This window comes from Tachypleus tridentatus, chromosome 10, assembly GCF_004210375.1.
Source record: "Tachypleus tridentatus isolate NWPU-2018 chromosome 10, ASM421037v1, whole genome shotgun sequence".
In the NCBI taxonomy this organism is placed as follows: Eukaryota; Metazoa; Arthropoda; class Merostomata; order Xiphosura; family Limulidae; genus Tachypleus; species Tachypleus tridentatus.
Window position 1 is genome coordinate 129,520,675 of NC_134834.1, and position 20,468 is coordinate 129,541,142.

Consider the following 20,468-nt stretch of genomic DNA (forward strand, 5'->3'; position numbering starts at 1 on the left):
AGCTTGTTAAACTAAAGTATGGTTTGTTGACAACTACAGTTTGAATTCGAATTTACTTGGTATTTAAACACTTATGTGTAGACTAGGGATATGTCTTTTGCCTCATTAATGGAGTGCTTCTACTGATGAAATTATGTTTGCCCAATTTTAGATGGATTTCTTACATAGCTGAAAACGTGAACTTGTAATTAGTTTCAACCTGTTCTCCAAATGTAGTTTACTTTTTTTTTTCGTACTGTAGTTTTCAAAACAAAATTAATGTTATTTGCAGTTTTCAGAAACAAACTTTTTATTAATGTTATATATATTTACGTTTGAGTTGTATATTATATAACAGATTGGATTCAAGTTTTTGGCTACCTCTAACAATCGTGTCAAAGCAATAAATCTTGTATTGAAACTGCTGTTGTACACAACAATACATCATCCGTTCGGTGGATATATCAAACCAGTGCTAAACTGCTAAGTAACCGTGAGTAACCGATTTTTCAACTTTTCTGATATCAAAACGCAAATGTTTCGAGTTGTCCACCAGAGGATTAAAAACTGGGGACATAAAGTCCGCAGTGCCAGTGGCAGATCCTCAAGAGAGTCAACTGCAACGAATACCGGTACAAATGATACGGTAGGTTTATCACTAGTTTTCTCGTATAAGAATGTTTTCCACTCTTTGTACTTTGTGTTCTTCACAAATTTGCGTTTATTCAGTGTTAAGTCGTGGTGTAAGAAATATATTCTTAATGATTAATTTGAAATTACACATATTCTCAGCGATTAGTAAAACATACGTGAAATTGTATGTGTTTTTTCACTCAGAGGAATGAATTAAATAAGATATGATATAATCATACAGCGAATAGTGCTTGTGGTCAGGCAGAATATGAAGTTATGTGATTTTTTACTATTATATTTACTGCAATTTCAATTTTCTCACGTGTTCGCGAAAGATTTTATTGGGGATTATGAAGCCTCCTCCGTTTTTATCTTATGGTACAGGCGCAAAGCTTAGTAAAATAGGTATAAATATGAATGTCAGAATGTTGTTTTTTATCTTACCAGAATGTCATATTTTGCGCGTAGTTCTGTGTTTTTTGTATTGAAATACGCCAATTAATTTTAATGCAACATGTCTTTATACAAATAAATGTCATTACGCGATTCGAGTCCAAAATCCTATTTATCTGAGCAACGCCGGATACATGAGAACCAAGAGGGGCCCAGAAGCTTATAAATGCCACTGTTTAATATCTCAAAGGATAAAGAACCATCAGAATCTGCATACAAAACTGTTTGATATACAATCGTATTCCATTCGTATTTGCCCCACATTTTTACATCGGTATGTCTGCGGAGTCACACCGCTAAAAACCGGATTTTGATACTCCTGGTGGGCAGAGCACAGATGACCCATTGTGTAGCTTTGTGCTTAATTCTTAAAAAAAAAAAAAAATCATTCTGAGTTAATTGCTGAAATGTATTGAGGTAGCTTTTAATTGTTTCGAGCTCTCAGATGTATTCTACACTTGAGACTTCATGTGGTCTAGTAATTAGTATACCTTAACTATGAATTCGTGGATTTACGGTTTCTAATTATGGATTCTTGGATGCACTTTCACAGTGACGACAAAATACCACTAACCGACTAAAAGACTAGTAGTAGTCTTAGAAGTTGTCATTGGGTTACTGTTGATTAACCGCTTTCTCAAAATTAGGTACGGCTATGCTAAGATGGCCTGACATAGCCAGGTGGTTAGGGTGCTCGACTCATAATCGTAGGTTCAAACCCACGTCACACCAAACATCTCGCCCTTTCAACCGTAGGGGTGTTATAATGTTACGGTCAATCCCAATATTCGTTGGTAAAAGAGTATTCCAAGAGTTGGCGGTGGGTGCTGATGAGTAGCTGCCTTCCCTCTAGTATTAGACTATTAAATTAAGGACAGCTAGCGCAGATAGCGCTAGTGTAGCTTTGCGCGAAATTCAGAAACATACAAACAAGCTACGCATTGATAACCCTCGTGTAGTTTTCACATGAAAATAGTAAAACAACCAAAAAATCCCACATTTGTCTAAAATTTGGACATCTGTTTAATTTACCTACAATTAAAAGGAATGCAAATTTAAAGTCGTTACTCAGTAAATATTTATTTAAAAGAAAAGATATCATATTAAACAAGGAAGCTGGTCCAGGTCTAGAAATATTAAAAGTACCGGATGTGTTGTAAGTATTGGTAGTTTAAACCTAGATGACGTTTTTGGAATGTAAATGGTTAGGTGGGTGTACACGTTCCAATTGTCCCTTTACTGTTATTTCTGAGGATGATGTCATAGGAAATCGAAAGATGCATAGTTTTCGGGATTTTTTTCGGAAAGTTCCCGTTTTTAATAATTATTGCTTATTATTATTATCGATGTATTCCATTTAATTAGAAAAAGATGCTTTATACAAGTGTCGTTTAAAGCATTTATCTGTTAAATTACCTAGCCTGATGTTCTTTCTGTTCCTGACCCTGGAACGAACATTCAAGCCTTATTACGGAGTTATAAACCTAGAATGAATCTGGCAGTTATATAATGTTCTTCAAGAATTGTTTCTGTATTAGGAAAAACAAATGCACATAGCGGCGTATTATTTTGAAAATGGCATCCCTTGGCTTTTAAAGTAGTATGTTTATATTCAAACGCACCATTTGCTTATCTCGCTACAAATACTCTGTAGAGTTATACAATTTTTTTTTTCGCTTGTCGTCCATAAATAATTCTAAACTTTCTTCTTTAGCAATATAGATATTTTCACAAACACAGTTCTCTTGTTCCTGCAAGCTACTACATCTCAAACTGGTTATTTTCAGCATCACATAGCCAGCTTAACTCTGTATGAGACAAGGTAATACAAGGTTAACTTATTGATCTTCCATTCCATATTTAATGAACATTATGAGGCAAGTGTGAACATAATATTTTCGTTATTGTGGAAAGTATGCTGGGCTTTTAGTGCTACAGGAATTTTCTTCTTCTTGACAAAACAAATAAGTGGCTAAATTAACGATAAGATGCAATGAGAAATTAGTGTATAGCTACTGACTTTCTTTTACGTACACAGGCAGGTAAGTAGTATAGTACCAACCTCTCGTGTGTGTCCCTCCACTACGACGTTATATTCGGTAATATTGTATAGTTCAATAAATAGTCTCTTATCAGTGTCTCGTGGAGCGTCATTTTAGAAAGGATAGGTTGAGAAGCGGCAAAGATGGCTGACCTCGTTTGGATTTCCCCAGTGATGCTGGGGGTCTTGTGCTATGACATAACTTACTTATGTGGATTAATCCGACCTGACTAGAAAAGTGTCACAGAAATTGCCATGCAGGTTCTCTTCTAAGATTGAGGGGGTAGCCTAACCACCCTTACCAAATCCCGCCCTTGCTGATGCGCGTTTAGGGTATGTTCCTGCTTTGCAAAATTGGGTTCTGTTGTGTTGTATGAGCCAGTAACTAGTGAATTATTAGCCGCTCATTTTCTTACAATGAACCAATATATTGTATAACGTTTTATAAGCTAGTAAGTGGTGTATATGCAGCGCTCATGTGTAGTGTGTGTTCCTTACAATGCAACATTATATTTTATAATTTTATTTAAGCCAGTAAGTAAGCTATTACCCACCACTCATATGTTCGATGAATGTTTCTGCAATGCACCATTACATTCTGTAACGTTTCATAGGTCAGTAAGTAGTGTATTAAATTCAAAATATGGGCCTCTTTTAGGCCTCTGTGAGTGCAAAATACAAAAATAATTGTGTTTCGTTGTTTTTATATACTTTTCGTGCGAAGGCTAGAATGACATGAATGCCACCTAAAAATGTACTTTAAGGACATGTTGATGAAAAGTTGTAGAATCTATTGTTGTCTTTGGAATGTTCTTTTTTTTGTGTATAAGTAAATGTAGATAATGTATTATATATGTTGTTCTTCACGACTCTTACGTTGTGTATTTGTAAAGGTTTCATTTAATTTCAACCATTACCAATCAGAAGTAAAACACAGCTGTGCAGTGGGGAAAATAACTTTTAATTTGTAATTGGAAAGGTGTCAGTGTCTTCCACCTCTTCCCACAATTTATACACACCAATACTGCTAATTTATGCAAACCGAAGCTTTAACAATTTTAATATACATGCTAATATTAACAAATACTACACTTAGTAGAAAAAAGTCAGTTTAAGAGCGATTTAAAAACACTTTTTTAATGTTTAATTCCATTCTAACTTACCTAAATGACCTTCATGAGGCATGAAGACCGATCCTTAGTGAGGAGCTAAAGGTATATTGTAGAAATAGCTCTATGTATATACTATTTGTAAACGAACTCTTTTAACATATTCATGACTTAATATATGTGGATATGTAATTCGATCATTTAGAGTTGCTTCTCTTAAATCTGTCTTGTTCACGAATATCTTTATATACAACAAAAATTGTTAAGATTTATTCTTTTTGAAAAAAAATAGGAAAGGAAAAACTGTTAAATCACTTCTGGAACCATTTGTGAACAAATTTTTATTACATCTTTTGTGTGTGTGTGTGTGTGTGTGTGTGTGTAATAGCAGAGCACGTTTACATACATAACCAGAGCAATAGCATGAATCATCCTAGATTACCGAAGAATTAATATAATTGCTCTTTTTGTTGTTTTTTTTTAAAATTTCACACAAAGTTATGCGAGTGCTGTCTGCGTTAGCCATTCATAATTTAGCAGTCAAAGTCCTTATCACTTACTGTTAACTCTTGGGTACTATCTTATCAACAAATAATGAGATTGATCGTCACATTATAACGTCCCCACGATTGAAAGGGCGAACATATTTGGCTGGAAGGGGAACCCGTGACCCTGAGATTGCGAGTTAAGCGCTGTAACCACTTGATCATTAATTCAATTAAATGCATAGCTTGGTTTATGTATTTTGATGTCGAATGAACTCATTATAATCAAAAGAGAGTGTTAGAATCCTTTTAGTATGTAGCATTTTTTCAGTTCTGATACAACTGTAGTTGATTTTTTTAACGAGATAGATTAATAACACTGATTATAGAACGGTTTCATCATTATATACTTTCTTTTAGTAATGTGCCTATAAACTTACCATGATAAAATTCGTGGTTCGATTTTTCGCGGTGGACACAGTAGATAGCCCACTGTTGGTTTGCTCTATAAAAGCAGCTAATCAACCATTGTCTGTTAACACTTTCCGGCTTAATCGCAGTTGTTTATAAATACAAAGATTATATGAAACAGCATAACGTGCTTTGATAAACAATGAGCGCAGTGGAATTTGCCGGTGTGGGACTCTATTCCTTATTACCTGCTATAGGATCTCCCGGGGTGACAGAGTGTTTCAGATCCGAATGTTGCCTCCTAGATTAATCCCCGCTGATTTTAATGATATATACCAAGTTTGTTGACAATTGATCCAGCGGTTCTTCAGTTATAAGCGGACACACATACGCACACTTTTGCCAAATAATGGCTTAGAAAGAACAGTCTTGTGTTGCCATGTGATGACTCAGTAGATATTCTTATGCCAGTATATGTACTTTCCCCGCCTTATACATCTGTGAAGAACTATGGTCATTATTATTTCTCCTATAGTGAGATCTCTTAAATGTCTGCAGTAACGAAATACCGCCGTTATTGTTTCAAGATCCAGGCACCGTGAAGTTTTCTCGGTAATGCTTTAGGTATATTATTTTTAAAGAACTCATTCTTACTGATATATTTTTGTCAAGAAGCTTTTCGTCGTAGAATATTTAAACACTCAGTACTACAATCTATAATGAAGAAAATTCTTTTGTGTGTGTGTTGTAATTATTATTTAGGTTAATGAGCGTCAAGATGAGAATTGTACACACATACACACACACACACAAAATGATTTACAAGTGACTACAGACTGTTTGTGTCAAATGTACCTTTCAAAACTTCTATTGAATTCCAGTCATCACGCTTCGTTATCCTTTGCGATACTATTATATAGAAACAAATAAACTTTTCACATGGTCGTCTTATAATTTGACTGTTACTTCAGTTGTTTATTATTGTAACCTGACGTGTAATTTCCCCCAAACGGGACCAAAAGCCTCTTGGAGGGGTTACCTGTTTTAACCACTGTGTTGCTTGTTAATCGGCACTAAATGACGTCACATAACGGTTGCTTAATATTCCAGTTTGTACCGTCGTGGCATCAGTAAAACGTATGGATGCCACGAATCACGAGAATAATTATGCACTCTGTAGGCTACAATATAGCATATGTTAACTTCAAAATCAAGTAATAAAAATAATTATTTTCCTTAGTTTTGGTTTCATTTACTACTGAAACAAAACACTTTTGGAAACTCTATAGAAATACATCTAGTATATTTTTTTCTGGACGAAGTCCGTGAATTTCAAAACTAAAGCCAACTCTTGCCAATATATAGCGACTACAATACCCAGCAAAATATTGAAACGAAAGTTCTGTAACTGAATTGTTGTATCGAACAAAAACATGTAAAATCTTGAAATAATCAATTTTTGCTATTGTTGAAACTTAAACCAGGTCTGTTTACAAATCCTCCCTTACAATATATAGAAATGTAAAATTCAAAATTTTATTTATCTTTGCTTTTCGTTTTATCGTAATAATGATGATATTTTTACTCTGCCTATTTTGTATAATCGGTTTGCATACGTTTTTTTTTTTCATGTACCACAACAGCATTTTTTGCATTTAAACTGCTGGTGATGGTATTGCTCAATGTTCTTCAGGTTACTTGTGTGACATATTTCTGGGTAGCTTATAACATGACTTATTTTTATTCATTAGGTTCTTTCTTTGGGAACTGATGTCCTTCCAGAATACAAGGTTCAGAAGCCTCGTGTTCACAAGTGGACCATTCTTCACTACTCCCCTTTTAAGGCCTTCTGGGATTGGATAATTCTTATTCTGGTCATCTACACCGCTATCTTCACTCCATATGTTGCTGCATTTTTACTGAATGAAAGCAAACCCAAGCGCAATAAGAAGTATGGGGATGACCCTATTGTCATCATTGATCTTATTGTAGACGTCATGTTCATAATTGATATACTTATTAACTTTCGTACCACCTACGTCAACTCCAACGAAGAAGTGGTCAGTCATCCAAGCAGGATCGCAGTGCATTACCTTCGTGGTTGGTTCATCATTGACCTTGTGGCAGCTATTCCGTTCGACCTTCTGCTTTTCGGATCTGAGACTGACGAGGTATGAGTAATATATAATTTTTTTTTTAATTTATAAACATTTGAATTTTCAGTAAACTGCATGCAAATTGAATGGTAAATCATTACGTTATGTTTTTCTATTTGTAGTAAACAGAAACATTGTTGAAAAATTCTGTCAACAAAACTTATTGAAAAAATAGAGCATGTTTTTTTATCTCAGTGCATATTAGTTAAACAAATGTTAACTATGGTCTTATAAAAATCTTCAAACTCTTATTGATGTATCATGGCCTAGCGCGTTAAGGCGTGCGCTTCGTAATCTGAGGGTCGCGGGTTCGCGCCCGACTCGCGTCAAACATGCTCGCCCTCCCAGCTGTGGGGGCGTTATAATGTGACGGTCAATCCCACTATTCGTTGGTAAAAGAGTAGCCCAAGAGTTGGCGGTGGGTGGTGATGACTAGCTGCCTTCCCTCGAGTCTTACACTGCTAAATTAGAGACGGCTAGCACAGATAGCCCTCGAGTAGCTTTGTGCGAAATTCCAAAACAAACAATCATTTTACACTTTTACTATTGGTAAGTTAAAACGTTTCTAAATATTGTACTTAATTAACTCTCATTAACACGCCTATTTACAGTATTAATTCGAAATTATTGGTCAGGAAACAGTAAATTATAGTGATATATCCATGCTTTTATACTGATGTGGCATATTATTGGAAAACCAACAGCAAATAACTGTTTTGTAGAGACCAAAGTTATATCAGTTTTTTTTTGTTTCTTGACACTAACAAACATGATGATTGGTAACCTCAAACGGACTTATGAAACTAAGAGAATATCTCAAAACTTTCCCATACTGGCTGAAATGAACAATATTTTTCATATCAGTTTAAAGTATATTGTTTATTTACTTGTTATCCTTTTCCTGAAGTAAGCCAAATCCATATAAAAAATACTTATCATGATAAAATTTTAATTCATGGGCTAGTTGTAGGACATAAGAATTATATGAAATTAGCAACATATAAAATTTTTTATGAAGTACAACTTTCAAAATATATAAACGATTAATAGATAATTAAGACATCTTGGGCACTGTCGCAACTTAACACTACTGTTAGTTAGTTTTGTTTTTTAATTTCGCACAAAGCTACTCGAGGGCTATCTGTGCTAGCCGTCCCTAATTTTGTAGTGTAAGACTAGAGGGAAGGCAGCTAGTCATCACCACCCACCGCCAACTCTTCTACCAATGAAGAGTGGGATTCACCGTCACATTATAACGTCCCCACGACTGAAAGGGCGAGCATGTTTGGCGCGACGGGGATGCGAACCCGCGACCCTCAGATGACGAGTCGCATGTCTTAACACGCTTGGCCATGCTGGGCCTACTGTTAGTTAATCGTACCTTATAAGAAAAGTATTCCAGGTCACATGATGCCCCAACTACTTTCATTGTTGTTCTTTCTGATAACCATGATTACGCACCATTGTCTGACATGTAATTTCCATTGTGGCAAATTTTTGTGAAGGATGGTGAGGTCAGGTTTAGATCACACATTTTGATTAACTTTTCGCAGACCCTCCACTGTATGAATAATAGCTTCCAAGTCTAGTGGAGCTACATCGGAAGACTTGACAACTCTGTATTTGAATAGGACTTCTGTGATTTCAGTTTTCTTTCCATCTCTGTCGTGGAAACAAGCGTTTATTTCGCGGTGTAGATCAAAGTTTGTAAACCTTTTTTAGCGTCAAAGGTTTTGTTTAATAAAAAGAGATATGATCTCATCATTGCAGTAGCTCTTTAGATCAGAGGATTCTTTTGTAACTATGATCTTCGCGCGCTGCAGACAATGGCATTTCTTATAACTGAGTTTGAGGCACAGTTTTCAAGCTTATTGCTGACCTAAACTTTCTACTACTTGAGTTTTATACAGAGATGTACTGCTAGGGACAACACTGAAGACTAATTTATTTCAGCATTGTACCCATTTGCTCTACATTATTTAACAATGTTGTAATATGAATAATCGTCCTAGCAGTATCTTCCAGATGAACGTAAATCATGGAAGCATTTTACATTCATCATGACTCGTTTCTACGTTTATATGCATGACACTGTATTAGCATATGTTAATTGTTTTTATGAAGCACGATTAACCTCTATTGTTCTTATTTTTAAAAATTCAGTAAAATTATTTAATTTCAATACAGCCTATCACACCCTGCTGGTTAAGGTATTCATCTCGCCATTTGCGAATCGTGTGATAGAAACTAGTCGCCGAAAATACTTGTAACTACCTTTAAACTGTTGCTTAAAAATTAGTGACAGTTAGCACAGATAGTCTTCGAATAGCTTTTCGCACTATTCAACAAATCAAATATTTTCTTCAGAGGTTAGCCAGATCAGAGAAAACAAAACATGTAAATTAGCTAGTGTTCGAAATATTTGATCATATGCAGTTTCTAAAGGTTGCATTTATCAACCACGAATTTTTATAAGTCTGAACTTTTTAGATTTGCTTAGAAAATGTAGGTCAGTGTATATTTGTGAAATATATGTATTCTAAAACTATGCGTGGAATTTCTTCTTTGTGTGCTACTTTACTTGTTTATTATTTTTGAAAGTATTTTTCTTATGTAACAACATTTCTTCTTTTCTTTCATTTGTTTCGTGGAGGAGTAGAAGGTATGTATCCTACTTATTCACGATGAGTTAAGAGCTTAACGTTTAAACGATTTAATACAAGAAAGTATTTCAAGTCTAAAATTGATTAATATTAAAAGTTAGAATGAGTTTTGTAAGACTTCCTGACATGTTTTGTAGATAAGAAATTAATAACTTGGTTTTCGCACTGTTTAATTTATACTTAAGTTAATTTTGTGGTATTATTTGAAAGTGAAGTAGCAGACAGTGAACGTATGGCGTTCCGCAAGTGTTCATAATATACAAGTTTCAGAATTAGGAAACTAAATTTTAGGATAATGTATCTTAGAACATTCAAAATTGTTAACATGTATATAAGAAATTTGTGCTATTTCTAAATAAAGTCGTAGTAATAGGAATGCATGAATTGTAGAAGTGATTCATTTTTCAGTGTTCAGGCTTGTCTTTAGTTACCGGGTTAAGCCTTATCAATTTTCTGTTAAAACATTTAATTTACTGTCTGTTTCGGCTACAACCTTCTTAAATAAAAAATGACTTAGTCTTAACAATAAACTTTCATTAATCCGAGAATTCCCAGGGATTATTGATAATTCCTGTTAGGTATATTTTCTTGTTAAGTTGCTTTGCTCGTCTGTTTTTTCATATTAGGTTTATAGTAGTCTTGTGCCTCAAGAAGAGCTAACTAGACATTGCTTTCTATTTTTTCTATCAATAGGTAGTATATTATACTATTCACCCTAGTGGTGTAAAGGTTATTGGTTCTTTTTATTTCGTCTTCATAGCTCGGCACGGCCAGGTGATTAGGGCATTCGGCTCACTATCCCATGGTCGTGACCTCGAATTCCTGTCACACCAAACCTGCACATTCTTTTGATGTTACAACCAATCCCACTATTCATTGGTAAAAGAGTAGCCCAAGATTTGGCAATGGGTGATGATGACTGGCTGCCTTTCCTCTAGTCTTACACTGCTAAATTAGGAACGGCTAACACAGTTAGCCCTTCATCTTTAGACCATATTACTCAACTCTAGCCAAAGCTCCAGAAAAGGAAGTGCAAAGCATCAGGATCCCACAGCTGACACTCCCTCTCCGTCTTGCAGGGCTGATTTTGAGTTACATTTTGCTACAGTTAGTCAATCCGGGATGGCTTTATTTCTTTTAGAATGTACGAGCATACTATTATTCGAACAAGTTACTTAAGCAGTACTAAATATCACATGTACGCCACTCAATTGTTCCAGCTCTTTCCTACAATTCTAGGAGTAAGTATTTGCAGATCAACTGAAGTTTTTTGTTTATAAAATAAGACGATGTCTCTATGGATAAGCACATTTTTTCCTAAATGGGCAATTTAAATAAGCTTAAAATAGCATTAAATACAACGTGTCCCATGTCATTCGATTACTTCCATGCAATAAAGAGAGAAGATTGTCTAAATCTATTTTTATTTTTGTGTAATACTGAAAACAGAGCTATACAGACCAGCTTAAATGTGTCCCGATAGGGTAGTTGTATTAATTAAGACTCAATGACACACTTCATATGTCTTTCGATTACTCAAGTTATCTCCTATAATAATCAAAACAATTGTCTTTGATATATTATGGTTTTTCTGTAATTTCAGAAAAGTTTCCAAGTTCAGAATGTATTTGCTCGAAGGAGCGTTTAAATAGCACTTAGGCTCGTATTATAATGGTATTAATTTACTACTAGTCTCCCCTAAAACAACCAAGGAAAACTATTTTCAAATCTAGTATAGATTTTCTGTAATGTTACTAAGAAAAACACTGCAGAGATTATCGTATGGATAAAGCAAGAGCTGCACATCAATTAATAAATAATTGTTCCCCGCTGAGACAACACTAAAATCGGGAATTTGACAGCCTGATGTGACTTAGCTATAGAAAACACTCAATAAATAGTTAATACATATAATCTAAAAGTACAATTGGTACAACACAACTTGATGAAAATTTGTTGGAAATTATATTTTCCAATTTTTTATATGGCTGGTGTCAAACAGTTAATGCATAACGAATTACATAGGAAGCATAGTTAGCTAAAGAAGTAAACTATGCTTTATAATACCCAGGAAATGAAAAACTTGTAATACACATTCTCATATTATTGCAGAAGAAAAATATTGTTGTTTTAACTTGCAAAAATATAGTTCTTACATACAGTTTATTTGTGTAAGTATTTAAAGTTTATATACTGATATAACATTTTTGAAGTGTAACTGTTCCGAGTTCCACTGCACATTAAACCAAGGTGGTACCAGTCTTAGCATTCCCCTTATTAAAGTTTTTCTTTTGAAATTAACACTATTGATTTTTTGATTTGTTTGAATTTTGTGCAAAACTACATGAGGGCTACTGCACTAGCTGTCCCTACTTTAGCAGTGTAAGACTAGAGGCAAGGCAGCTAGTCATCACCACCCACTGCTAACTCTTGGGCTACTCTTTTACCAATGACTAGTGGGATAGACCATAACATTATAATGCCACTACAGCTGAAAGGGCGAGCATGTTGGGTGTGACGGGGATTCAAACTCGCAACTCTCGGATTACGAATCGAGTGCTTTAACCACCTGGCCATGCTGGGCCAAACACCAATGGAACACTTGGCTTATGTCAATGCAAAGTACTTGGGACATTTTCCACATATCTCTGAAGTTGCTCCTGTTCCTATAGAACATCCAGTCTTCTACATTTCCATAAACGGTCTTTGTCTGTTAGGTTCATTTTCTTTAATGTCAACTTCCTTTCTACCTCATACTTCCTGGAATTAATAATAGTATTTACAAAATGCATTAGAATGATAGACCTCATACATACTTTAAATTAATACATTTCTGTGGAAAACACTGAGAGCTTATTGTTCAAATATTCTAAATGGTGTCTGCTTTCGCTACATATTGTTAACAATATAACTATACAAATGTGGCATTTCACTATCAGATAGTCAAGAATTTAAACTACCATGAATTAAATATGTAATCATACATTAATTGCTTTTCAGAAGTATCTTAATTTGATCAGTCGTATGATACAGTTCATTTTATAAATGGAAGAGGTGGGTTGTTTAATTTTTTTAAATGTTAGTTAAAAGAAGAGAGTGACTTTATGTCTACATAAGTGTATAGAAAGTCGTTCTCAGTTGCCATGCCATCAAGTTAGATATCTGTCACTCATTATTGCAAAAAAAAATCCTTTTTGATTCGTCTTTTGTATATAGGACGATTAATGTTTATTTATATAAGGAATATAAAGGAATGTAATATTAGAATTAAATTATTTAAAATATGTAGTGATTGATAGAGGATACAAGATAGTATCAGAAATAGGATTTATAACAAATATTGTAATAAATTATAAACATTTTAGTGTACCAAGTTACAGATAAAAACAAAAGGGAAATAGGGGAAGAATATGTTTGTCATATGTTCCATCATAGTCAAGAAAAATAGGTAAGGTTTATTACGAGATTGTCAAATAATCTTAAACATCAGTTAAAGCTAATTAATAATATGGCTTGAATGATAACATTGAAGTAACGGATAATGCGGAATATATATAAAATTCCATGTAGTGGTAGTTAGCTTAAATCTTATTAGGCAAAGAAGTGGAGATATAGAATAAGAGAACAGAAAAAATGAAGTTGACAAGTTAAAAACGAGTTATTTGGCCTTGGTGGAGCATGTGGCGAACTCTTTATGTCACTGTTTGTGGCAATGTGAGCCTATTTTTGGATGATAAGTTGATATTACATGTATTTCTGGGATACATTTTATTGGAGGTATATGCTTTTAACATAAGTGAACTAAAATGGATTACTTGACATACTGAAACAATATTATACTGCTATTTAAAATTTTATTAACAAATATATATGCTTAAATGTTTAAGAAATCTAGACTTTTATTGAAAATAAAATTGATATAGTAAAACAAAAGGATTTATTTTTATTAGACAACGACACTGATAGGTCTCTTGAAAACTGCTCGTCTACTACGATTGGTCCGTGTGGCCAGGAAGATCGACCGTTACTCTGAGTATGGAGCTGCTGTGCTACTTTTGCTTGTGGCTACTTTCTCGCTAATAGCACATTGGCTGGCCTGTATTTGGTATGCAATTGGAAATGCAGAGCGCAACATAATGAAAAATAAAATAGGTTGGTTGGATCACTTAGCTAATGACACAAACGAATTCTACAACAATTCCTATGGAGGACCCAGCATCAAAGCCAGATATGTTACAGCACTGTACTTCACCATCAGTAGCTTGACCAGTGTGGGCTTTGGCAATGTTGCTCCTAATACCAACATGGAGAAGATCTTTTCTATCCTAGTGATGCTGATTGGATGTAAGTCAGTTTCAGTGACTTTTGTGTAGTACTGATTAATTTAAAGATTTTTCATCATGGCAGATTACTTTGGTGAGGAGTGGTTGATATAGAAGGTTTTATTTTGATTTTCCTTGGATATGATAATGATGGTTGGTTAATAGTTGTTTCTTCATTTTTGATGCAGTATCTGTTGGTTACTTTTTTACAGATATAATGATCATGTTAGTATTATAAAACTTGATATACGTACTGTTAAATCTTGCTCTTGATTTTTATATTATTTAATGTTTTGATGGTTATTTTATTATGTTTATGCCTGCAAGGTACTTAGTGCTGGTACTTAAGTATACAATTAATTATACAAGTGTGATATTTTCAGGTGAAACTGATTTCATCAAACATATTCGATAGAGCAACTATTGACAGTAAAGTAAACCAGGAGTTTGTAGTTACCTAAATCTGAAAACTGGACTAAGTTTTCTTTGTGAGAGCAAAAAGGCTATAAAAGTTTATGAAAAGTAACTGTTTATTACAACCAAACAAAAACAAAAGAGCATGTATACTTGTGCTAACGAGTGGGTATCACTTTCTCAAAATCATTGATTAGATCATTAGCTCTGTCAAACTGGTGATGATTAAAAACTAGGATTTACTGAAAACAGATAATTACTCTAATTTGAAAAGAAAGTTTGCATTATTTCTCTTATGAAAGTGTCACCACATGACTTTTGTTTTTTCACTACATTTATTGGCTGTAACATAGACATCACCCATTCAGCCAGTAAAGGACGTTACAGTTGTTGATTGTTATAACACTTGTATATGTATACTACGATATTATCAGGAGTAGACATAATAAAATTTATCTTTTTAACATTTACATATTAATAAAAGCAGGAATAAAACATAATATGCCTGATAACTAAATATTGTTTTTACATTTATATATTCTAATAAAAGTAGAAATTATACAAAATACAGGATTAAAAAACCTTGTAACTAAAAATTTAAAGTTACAAAACAATCTTAAACATGCAAACTTTTAATAACAATTTTAAAGGAAATATAGTGTATAATGTATTCTCAAGAGAGCTGGTATGGGTATTAAAAGTAATTAAAATAAAGTAGAGAACAATGTTTAAACCTTCTTAGGTCATCTTCAGGTTAACAAAGAAGGTTTTTCGTCATTACTAATAGTGCATAATATTGTATCACAAATTAAAGCAGTTGGAACTCCAAAGACATTTTCAGAGCACACAATGATACATTTTGAAATAAAGGTCAAAGAAACGGACCTTTTAGCGATGAACATATCTATATGCTTTAAGATAGAAAAGCAAAGTACCCATTTGCAATGACATCAGATGAAAGTAGTATAAAAAGGGTAAAAGTAACTTAACATGGAGAGATATTTGGACTACTTTAAGAGTGGACAGTAACAAAATTAAAAAAATAAATAAAAGCACAGCAAATTACATTAACAATAATCACATTTTAATTCACTTTTAACAATTATTAAATTCCTTTAATACAGAAATTAATATTTCCACCAAAATCAGGAAAAAATCCACTTTAACATTGGATTTTAATGTATAATGAAACAAAATCTTAACACTGAATACAATCTTCCATTGATATAAATAACAATATAATAAAAAGGAGAATGTCAGATTAAAAGTCTGTATTCATTTTTTACTTGCTGCATACTTGTGTATGTGCGCAAATGGGTATTTGAACATTAGAAGTATATAATACAAAAAATATATAGAGAAAAAAATTAAAGTGAATGTATGGACAATCCCCTCTTGGTCTTTGTCTGTTTGACTTCAGGCCCTTCACTGTATATGAAGGTCTAGTCATCCTGGAATAGAGAAAATCGTGAAAAGTCTTCTTGGATAGTTGATTAAATCTCTCCATATGAGATATAGTAATGTGACCAACTATATTACATACAATGAGAAACCTTAGAAACTTTGAGTAAGATAATGTTAACAATGCTACAAAAGCTTAGTACAAGAATTACACTATACACTTAACTTAGAACTCTCAGTGAGTTATGTAATGAAAGTTGTCATAACTATTGCCTTTAAAATAATTACCTATAAAACTCTTGTTATTAATATTAAATCACTAAATAAACTAAACTCTTAATGAAACTTTGTAGAATTGATGGCAACAGGCAGTTACCATCCATTCTACAAAGTTTCATTATGAATACTCTGCCTAAACAATCTATCAAAGAATAAATAACTCTTCTTAAGCTAAACATTCTTGTTTATCCAACATCATGTTTTCCTTATGTTCATTACTCATTGATTCATTTTGCTAATATACTTTTAAAACCACTCGCATATGATTCCATATAACATTCCCACACACGCATGAGACCACATCTTTGTTTACATCTGTACATTGTAATATACATATACTGTAATTACACTATTAGCTTATACAGCTTATCTCCAAGTGCCATGTGAACCACTTCAGTAGTGTTTGATTCATTTGCATTGTTCTATGAATGTTGTCTCACTATGTGGAGTTATAGTTTTTCTATAACTCCATTTTATGGACCCATGTAAATCATATTTTTGCAATGTTGTTATCCAGATTTTTAAACTTTACTAATCACTTTAGTGAAGTATTTTCCAGCTTAATAGTGAATTTTCTAATATGCAAGTGGTGGCAATATTTTATTCAAAAATGAAGACTGCTGCAAGCAGTTCTTTCTTCATCGTACAGTGTCTGCATTGAGAAGCCATGTTCATGTAACTTGCATATGTTATTACACATTCTACTACATCCTGCAACTGTGATAACACTGAACTGACTCTGTTGTTGCTGGCATTGGTGTACAATAAAATTTTGTGGTCTTGATGTGAATAGACCAACACTAAAGCAGGCTTTAGAAATTGAATTGCATGATTATCTTCCTCATTCCATCCAAAATGCACGTCCAACAATTGTGGCACTATCTTCAAGTTGGCTATTAATCATCAGTAATATGACTCAAATCAAGGAAACTTTAGGCTTCTCACTTCATTATGAGTTGATACCAATCTCTCACCACAGCTACCTTAGCTAAATCTATCAAGATTTTATCTTTTCCTACAATGTGATAAGGAAACTCCACCTCTGTTTGCATGGACCTAGCTTTTCTAGTTTAGTTTCAAACCTACTCATCATATGCACTGATGTGCTATTGTCATTGTCTCTGACTTGAGTTCAAAAGTACCTTCTAACATCAAAATATTGTTAGTATAGTTTGGGTATCTCTTGCATTGTATTGGCTTTAATATGACTACCATAAACCACATGAAAGTAACTGGTTCCAGTTACACAGACTGGAATTCATACAAGCCATATGCTGTGTTAAAAGCAGTGTTAGACCTGCATTTGTGGTCTAGTTTGAATTACCAGTATTAACAAAATTTGTCTTGGGTGTTGAACCAATGGGAATCTTTTAAAGCATCCATATATTTATATACTTATAGTAAAAGAAAAGTGTCAATGTGAGATTTTATTTTTGTCCATTTAAAATTAACACAGAACCTAACAATCCCTAAAGGAGACAACCAGATACTCATTTTTCTGCAGCATCTACATTTTTCAACACTTGCTATCTTCCTAGTTTATCAAGGAAAACAATATGGTAGTTGCTTTATTGCATGTTGCCCATATCTGTATAGTGTTATGTCACCCTAGTTCAACCCATTTGACCATTTAGTTCCACATATATATGGGAATATTCACCCAACAAGTTACTGAATTACTTTCACTGTATGTATTGTGTTTGATCTGGTAACACAATCTTCTAATTACCTCAGATATTTCAGCAGTCATTTATTTGCTTTCAGATGCAGTGTGACAGATCCAACTCATTCACTTTACTTACCATGCCTATGACCTTTCCAGTATTTCATTCAATAGCTGATTGCTCATAACTACAAAGCAACCCAAAGATATCATTTCTTATTAGACAAATAATTATTTCAGCTAATGCTGCCTGCTGTCTGGACAGAAAACAGTTTATTTCTGATGTGGTTTATATAACTATATTACAGTCAAAGCTGATGGATAAACTCTGCAGTATATCCATTCCAAGGATGCTAGTTCTAGGGCTAAGTTAAGAACTAACTTTTTTTTATTCTGTGGGCATCATCTCCCAGACAGAGATATAGAGATACACCTCTCTTTTATTGTCTAGAATATCACACTTTGTCAAAACGAATTTTTATATCTGTCCATTATGATAGTCATCCTCAATCTGTGAATGTCATTGCCAAACAGGCCTTCCCATACAGTTGGTGCAAATCATCCAAATAAGTGCCTAGTCGCTTGGTAATAATATTCTTCTGAGCCTAGAATTGATCTTGATAAATTGTCCATTTCTTCACTTGGTTTAATTGACAATGCAGCTTGTACTCAAATGTTTCCCATTCTTTATTCCTCCTTGTCCAGGCATTCAACAGCATAAAATATCAGGCAATTTTAAACTTGGAATCAGTCTGTCTGTGGGACAATCTATTTCAGGCAATTATCTGCATTAAATGCTTCAGGAAGCAGGTTAGGTTCTATTTTCTGTACCCTTCACCATCAGGGACATGATCTGTTTGGCTTCATTTACAGGAATCTTTGTATCTATCCTTATGGGATCTTGACTAATATCAGGTATTGATACTATTGCTGTTGTCAGTTTTGGATGGAAGCTGTTAACTGGGAATATAATATTCAAATAGGTAGTTAATCCATAATCCAAAGTGACAGGATGACAGGCTACTCAGGATGTCTCATTGTACAGCTATCACCCCAGATATCATGAACTTATGTAAAAGTGGGGAAACTTTCATTTCAGAAAGAAATGTCACATGGTTTACAGTTTGTATTGTATCACCTACTGTAGAAACATTTCATAATTCACCAGTGACAAATTAAGCCTTTCTCCAGTGATTATTGATTGTCTGGACCAGAGCTGTAGGCTTCATGCTATGACTGGTGACAACTTAGGAGTCCTGTAGAGACTTCTCTGTAGTCTTCTTCAATGACTCTTAGTCATCCTTGTTTCCTTTATCACTGAGATCAGTTATAAATTGTTCCAGTTGTCTAGGTGTTTCAGGCATTGGTGTATCCCTAAGTCTATGGTTTCAGGTTGGCCAATGTCATGAGCTTTTGCATCATGGGTGAGAGTCCTATATCCAGAAGAGGGCTTTTTTCACACATCCTTCCAGCAACAATCTCTCTCTAGCAATAAAGTTTCCCCCTTGATCATAAGGACTTCTAATTTTTGAATATGCCATTCTCAGTTAAGAAATATTCCTTCAAATTTATTGAACACAAATGAAGAGGATAGGTCTAGTACACATGCTAAGAAATTCAGAAACTTTGCAATAAATCCTGTTCTCATGGTACAAAAATTTCTCCTTCCCATATACTAGAGGTATTTTCAGGTAAAACTAATTTCTAAGCAAGTAGGAATTTAGCAGCAATCTGAAACTGAGAACTTGACTGAGTTTTATGTGTGAAAAATAAAAAGAGTAAATAGGTTTGAGGAAATCAACAATTTTAATACAATAAAACAAAGAAAAAATCCAGCACTTCTGAATTATTAAATAGTTCATCAGCTTTTCCTCTCCAAAGATACAACAGAAGGTACAACAGAGAACAAATACTTACTTTGGTTTAAAAATAAATTCATCTCCTTTTTCTTGTAAGAACATTGCCACATAACTTATGTTCTCTCATAGCATTCATTGGCTGTAACATACTACAGACATCATCCACTTGGTTAGCAAAGGACATTGCAGTTGTTGACCCTTTTATCATTAGAACAAAGTATACCACAATATCTCCTAAGGCAGAATAGATACTATCATCCAAAAAAAAGAAAGAAACAAAACAACTAGAAGAAGAAAATTTGAACTGTTTTTCAACTGTTCTTATAGATTTCTATATTACTAAAAGTAAGTAGGAAACTTATGCCTGCATATCACCAAGTAGGTTAGAAAAGTGACACATTTCCCAGGTGTAGAATGCTAGCAGAGCCCATCAGAGAAATTTAGGGCTTTGTTGCCACACTATCATTCACCTCCCATATGTCTCCTATTAGTCAAATTTTGGTGCAGTTTTTCTCTTTCAAAGCTTACATTTCCAAACCTGACCTTTCTGTTTTAACTGTGCCTCTTTCTTACCCCACCCTTGCTATAATAACCACTCTA

The 20,468-nt window shown here is 33.9% G+C and overlaps 1 protein-coding gene across 1 annotated transcript in view; it reads left to right on the top strand.

Moving 5' to 3' along the window:
* Nucleotides 1-20,468, top strand: part of LOC143230298 (voltage-gated inwardly rectifying potassium channel KCNH6-like) — a 188,449-nt gene that overhangs the window by 110,073 nt on the left and 57,908 nt on the right. Inside the window, exons 6-7 of the mRNA XM_076463564.1 lie at nt 6,863-7,282; nt 13,881-14,274. Coding sequence (XP_076319679.1) covers nt 6,863-7,282; nt 13,881-14,274 — 814 coding nt within the window. The remainder of the gene's footprint in view (nt 1-6,862; nt 7,283-13,880; nt 14,275-20,468) is intronic.